Below are 6,393 nucleotides of genomic sequence, written 5' to 3' on the forward strand. Positions count from 1 at the left end.
GCTCCACCTTCTCCCACCTGGCCTGGGAGGGCAGGGCCCTGACTCACTCCAGCAACAAAAGCTGAGGCTGCTGAACAGATGCTTGAGTTGGGGTTTGTTTAGGAGGTTTTTTTTGTTGCTGCAGTTGATACTAATTTTTATTGTATCTTTAGATCATATGCTTTATATGGAAGTCGTTCAGTTTGGTTGTACACTCTTTCATGTGTTTCATTTCTGGTTTATAGCTATAATAATTTATTATTTATACCCTGCCCATCTGGCTGGGCTTCCCCAGCCACTCTGGGCAGCTACATTTGTTATGTTTGTAATTCTGTAAATCTGTTTATGTTGTAAGCTGCCTTAAGCATAGTTTTAACTATGGGAAGGCGGCATACAAATAAAATGATGAAGACGATGCTAGCCTGTTTCTATCTCTTTGTTTCAATGGTAAAGTCCAGAGCAGCCTCCCCAGATCTGGTGAGATCCATGTGTTCTGGGCTGCAACTTCCACTACCCCAACCATTGAGTTGTGTAGTCTAAACTATCTGGAGGACAGAGTTTGAGGAAGGTTGCTCTGTAAGCCCCATTTGTGCTTAGAGTACTCTTCCCCCCCACTTTTACAGAATGGTCCCAGGTAGTTGCAGTAGAAGGCTATGGAGAAATTATGACTCAATTGGATACAACTGGGTGCTTGTAGTGTGTCTTGGAGCCAACTGGAAGTGTTACTAATCCGCCCTATTACAGATTTCCTTGAGGGATATACTGTAAATGGCTGGCGCTAACCCTCAGTTCTGAAGAATTTAAAATAAATGTTTATGAAATACTGTAGTGGTTCACAGCTAGCCACTCCTTTGGGAAAGGGGGGAAAGAACTGCAAAACATCACTTGGGTGCTGCAGCCTTTTTTTTCCCTTTCTGTCCTCTCCTTGACATTCTGTGGGCCTTCAAAACATGGAGAGGTGTGGGAGGGCTTTTTATATATATAGTTGAAATATGTGCCCTCCTTTTCAAAGGCCTCAGGTGATTCTCTCATGTTTTTGTCCCCTCTGCAGTTCTATCCCAGAAGCTCTCGGTAACAGAGTACCCTTTGTACCTCCGGCTACTAGCAGGTCCTGACACAGACATTCTCAGTTTTGTGTTGAAGGAAAACGAAACAGGGGAAGTTGAGGTAAGTCTGGAAGCTGCTTGCCTTTCGAACCTGCACAAACACGTTCTGCTCTCAGAAAGCAGGCAGTCACATCACACAAGCAGCCATTTGCAGTGGGTGGAAAAAGCACACTCCCTGCTCTTGTGGTTCCCCTGCCTTGTTACTCATGATACGGATTATTCGGTGCCAGCATTTGAAAACGGAAGGAATAGAGGCAAATAAAAGGCTCCTTGAGCCAATTCTTTTAAGGCTACATTTAATTCCCCTTTCTTTATTGTTTACACTTGGCTTTCTTTAAAGTTTGATTGTACCTGTAACAAGTCAGCCTCTTTGCAGAGTTCTGAACCATAATACTTAAAGTGCTTGTTTTTAAAGTTTAGGAACAGGGAGCATATGGTTAATCTTCAAAAGGTAGATGAGCTTGGTGCAATATTGCAGGTTAGTCATTTGCATCCATGGATTACCTAAATGCATGCTTTCTCCACTCTCACCCAACCCTCACATCATCTGTATCAGGCATCCCCAAACTGCGGCCCTCCAGATGTTTTGGCCTACAATTCCCATGATCTCTAGCTAACAGGACCAGTGGTCAGGGAAGATGGGAATTGTAGTCCAAAACATCTGGAGGGCCAAAGTTTGGGGATGCCTGGTCTGGTTGCACGGGGACAGTAATATAGCAAGCAGATAATTCCAATGTGTTTTTAAACTAGAGGCCTGAGCTAAAGTATGGAATTATACCATCTCCTTTTTCTGTTGAGCACAAGAAACAACTTCTAAATTAAGAGTAGGCATGCCTTCCAGAACTGCCATAAGCTGCTTTTCAAAATACAGTTTGCTGGCAAAATGGAAGTTCTTGGAGGAGCAAGGATTCCCAGTAAAGTACACTTGCTTAGAAACCTGATCTGACTGGACGCCCCAGGTCTTTAACACCTTAAAGAGTTACCTTCTCTCTTCATTCTTCCTCTTATGGCAAGAAAGGGGAACCTGTGGCTGTTGTTGGGAGTCCCAACTCCCATCAGTCCTGGCAAGCCAGACAATGATCAGGCAATGCTTATCTCAAGGCCCACAGGTTCCCCATTTCTGCCTGAGAGCATCGTGTTCTGTAGACCCAGCTCTTACAGAGCACATTGGTAATAGAAAATGTTGAAATTCACGCACAGAATGGGTTTTTTCTCAGGGTCATAGTAATCTGACACCTCAAGAATCTCATGTATTTACACATTTCACTCCATCTCTGGATGGTGACTGTGATTCAAAGGGGTGCATATATGGATTGCTCCTTTTTTACTTTATTTCCCCGTGTCTCTAGTTCAAAACATGCTGTCACTGAAGCCCCAAACCACTTTTTATACTCCAAAGCTGAACAACTGGATTGGGTGGTATCTTTGAAAGGGAAACAACCATCGCTTGGGATTTTTGCCTTGAACTGCTGTGCTTACAGAATGATTCCCCAACCCATTCTTTGAACTTGGGTTTTATTTTTTAGAGAAATCTTTGGAGAATTCACCCTTTGAACTGTGCGAATTGCAAAGTTTGGGCACCTGGATTTTTTTTATTTTATACCACCACCTGGCTTAGTAAATCAGGATATGAACAAGCGCTGTTCACCTCCAGATAGCCCCTTCGATCCTCCCTGCAAGGGAGCAGCAAAACAAGTCAGGATTCAGCTCTTAACCATCACTTCAGGGCTGCCATGTAAGGGGAAGCTATGATTAATGTCTTATAAGGAAGCCAGGATATTAAACTACAGGAAAGGAAAAGCAAGGGTCTTGAGCACCCACAAGCAGTTAGTGCATAGTGTGGCTTATTAAGTGAGGAATTGATTGCATGAACTGGGCCACTGTCTGAACCTTTTTGAACTGCAGCTATTGAATTAAAGGGCGATCGATAAAACCTAGCAAACTCTATTCTAGAAAGCCACCCCTTAAGCATTTTGGAACTCTTTTTTTTGTGGTGTAAAGCCAAGTTGGGAAAATTATATAGGGGCTGTAATTTTTCCTGTGGGAGGCTTCTGCTTTCTGGGTCTGAAGGTTTCAGTGTAGTAAATGAGGTAAAATGAAAGACTGGGGAGGATGAGTTACTTTGTGGGGTTTTCCTGCAGAAAATCATGTCAGTTAGTCAGGTCACATCTAGTATCTACCCACAGACTTGGGATAAATGTGTATTTTCTGTCTGCCAATCTAAAGTTTGTGTGTGTGTGCTTTTTCTCCACAGTGGGATGACTTCTCTATTCCAGAGCTACAAAATTTCCTGGTGATACTAGAAAGGGAAGAAAAAGAGAAAATCCAGCAAGTGCAGAAAAAGTATGACCGGTTTAAACAAAGACTGCAGGAGGCCTTGAAAGAAGCAAATGGGAAGCCTGGATAACCCAAACTTGGAAGTGTGGCTAGGGATAAACTAAATTTCAAAAAATATATATATTTAAAAATGGAAAGAAACCCCACCCAAGCAAAACCTTTTTTTCCTCAGGACACTTTTTCAATTGGTTGTAGTCCATTGTGTGTGCTCAGAACTGGCAACTATAGAACAGGAAATTAAATGTCCCAAACCACTGACCCTCCAGAAACCAAAAATGAACACTGCTTCTTCCCATCTCCCCTGGTTGTACAGAACAGAATAGACAGGAAACTTTGCAGTGAATGGTGAATATCCAAGGAATTGGATTGCTTAAGGTATAACCACCCCCTCCCCTTCTCAATGTATTTCAGTGTGAGTTTAACCCTACAAACTAGTTTTGAAATATTTCCTCTTTGAGGCTAGCTTAAGGATTAAGTTGAGTCTGAACCTTTTTGAACTGCAGCTATTGAATTAAAGGGGGATCGATAAAACCTAGCAAACTCTAGGTTCACACAAGCATTGGAAGACTTCAACTGTACTACCTTCTTTTCTTCTCCTGCCATCCCAGTACCTTTCCATGTGGATTTATGTATGTGTGGCAGAAGTGAGTTGAACGTGTTCTCTGTAGTAATTTAATCACATGGGACGGTTATTGCTCTGGTACATGTGGACACTGTAGAGGATGCCAAACAGACTTGCACAGAATGAAGAGAATGAATGAACGAGATGTCAAGAAATCTGTAGAAGTAGAACAGGTTTTGATGAGCTTTAGAGTGCTTTGGCCTTTGAGCAAAAGAGTTTATATTTTCACACAGGAAAATAAGGTCAGTTTTGTTTTTGTTTTGGCAACACTGCAGGGTTGTTTTTTTGTTTATGCTTCCAGCCTAATATTTTCAACTTAGAGCCCTTCCTTCCAGTATAGAGATTCCTCTTACCCAGTAGGAACTGGGACCAGGGTGCAGGTCTGCTAACGAGCCAATTTGGGGCTCATCTCCCAGCACTGGAAAAAAATGGAATTGATTATGTCATTTGCATTGCGAAACTGTTTCGTAACACCAGAAGGCCCACATCTACGTTTTCAGAACTTGGCTACCCTCTATGACGTTGTTCGGAGCAAAGTTTGCTTTGGGAAGGCAAAGGAAGGAAGATTTGTTTCTTTCTCAGGGCTGAGTGCAGGGGTTCTACACCACAGCTGAAAGGGCATAGAGCTCTCAGGTACCTCCAAAGTTATCTTCAGGAAGTCCACCACCACCACAGCATCCCCCATAGACAGTTACTCAGTCTCTAATACCGCTGTACAAGATGTATTAGCACAGCACAAGGAAAGCAAGACGCAGATCCAGATAAGCACATGCAACTATTGAACCCAGGCAAGAAAGCACTCGATACTCTTCCTAAGCGCTGTTGAAACTGTTGGCCTGGCACACTGAGGAGGGATCCCAGGATGTCTGCCTCCTGCGCCACCACCAAGAGACAAGAACAGGAAACAGTCTTTGTAAGTCACTGACTACTTCTCCCTAGGAATGTTGAGTATAGATAAATATATATAATGTCATGTTTTATTTTTATTTTTTTAAAGAACTGCTTTTCAATAATGGCACTCTTCCTTTCCCTGCTCCCCTCACCCCCATCCCATAACAGCATGTCTTGAACATTTTTAATAGAAGGCATGGCTTCTTATGCAATTTATGTGAATGCTGCTGACTAAGCCACCTGCAAAAACAGGCGGGCATTATTTTTGTTTTGTTTCTTTAAAAGATTTTATATATATAGCTAAGGGGCATTAAGTGGAGAAGGGGGGGGGAAACCACCACGGAGCTTGGATTTTGAGAGAAAGCTTAGCCACTTCAGCGGTGGCAGAGCAGACGCCTTAGAGACAGGAGTTAGAGCAGGCATCCCCAAACTGTGGCCCTCCAGATGTTTTGGCCTCCAACTCCCATGATCCCTAGCTGACAGGACCAGTGGTTGGGGAAGATGGGAATTGTAGTCCAAAACATCTGGAGGGCCGAAGTTTGGGAATGCCTGAGTTAGAGGAAGCCCTACCTTAAGAAGCGCAGACTACTGCTGGCAGTGCCTTTGTTAGTATACTGTGTTGCCTGCATCATCTGTACGTGTGTAACTTTTTTTTCCTTTCGAAATGGGTCAACTGTAAAACATGTACAGTCTGTAAAGAATGGAATTAGTGAAAAAAGCTTACGTGGTAAAGTAAATAACATTTTTGCCATGCTGGTAATTTATTTTTACTACTGTTTCAACCCTATGACATTTTGTTGAAAATGTCACCTTCCTTCCAGCTTTTTTTTTAAAAAAAGCTCCTAAAGATATCTGTTCATGCGATACAAAATTATGTTAAGAGAAGCTATCGGAAATAAAACAGTCTCTGATGAAGTTGTTCCGGGGAGTTGAGTCGGTTTGTGTTCCTCATGCCCTCCTGTGGTACGTGGTAGCATTGCAGTGTGTAAACAAAGGCGGCAACTAATCTTTTAGGGAGGGATCTTATTTTTCAGCTGAGCAAGGGCTAAAGAGCTGAGCAACAGCTCTGCACAAATAAAAAGCTCTTTTAGCTTCTTTGCACTAGGGTGAACAGAGGGGCTTTTCCCGAGCACGTCTTCAACACAATTTACATGTTCACTACAATTTCCCCCTCTGTCTTAGCTTACCTGAGGGGATATGAACGAGCAGCAGAGAGATACGTATTGAGGGAGGAAGTTGTGTCTTCCTGCGACACGCTCTAGTTCACAGTGCAAGAAGAAAGGAATTTGCCTGTATTTCAACTCAGGCAGCTAATCGTGTTGGAACAGAAGCACCCACAACAATGCATCATGAGACGTCTTTACCCCAAGTACTTTTTGCAGGAGAGATTCCATTTCTAAATAAATTTCCTAACTGTAAAGCACTATAACAAACCTGCTTATTAAAAAGCAGGTAAAA

General features: G+C 42.7%; 1 protein-coding gene across 3 annotated transcripts in view; it reads left to right on the forward strand.

Moving 5' to 3' along the window:
• Positions 1-5,855, forward strand: part of RASSF5 (Ras association domain family member 5) — a 97,240-nt gene extending 91,385 nt beyond the window's left edge. For all 3 annotated transcript variants that reach the window (XM_060277129.2, XM_088674354.1, XM_035123670.3), the window contains 2 exons: positions 1,031-1,146; positions 3,340-5,855. In XM_060277129.2, the coding sequence (XP_060133112.1) occupies positions 1,031-1,146; positions 3,340-3,492 (269 nt within the window). In that variant the 3' untranslated portion in view covers positions 3,493-5,855. The remainder of the gene's footprint in view (positions 1-1,030; positions 1,147-3,339) is intronic.
• Positions 5,856-6,393: the final 538 nt, after the last annotated feature.

Source organism: Zootoca vivipara, chromosome 7 (genome assembly GCF_965207765.1).
Source record: "Zootoca vivipara chromosome 7, rZooViv2.hap1.1, whole genome shotgun sequence".
NCBI lineage: Eukaryota > Metazoa > Chordata > Lepidosauria > Squamata > Lacertidae > Zootoca > Zootoca vivipara.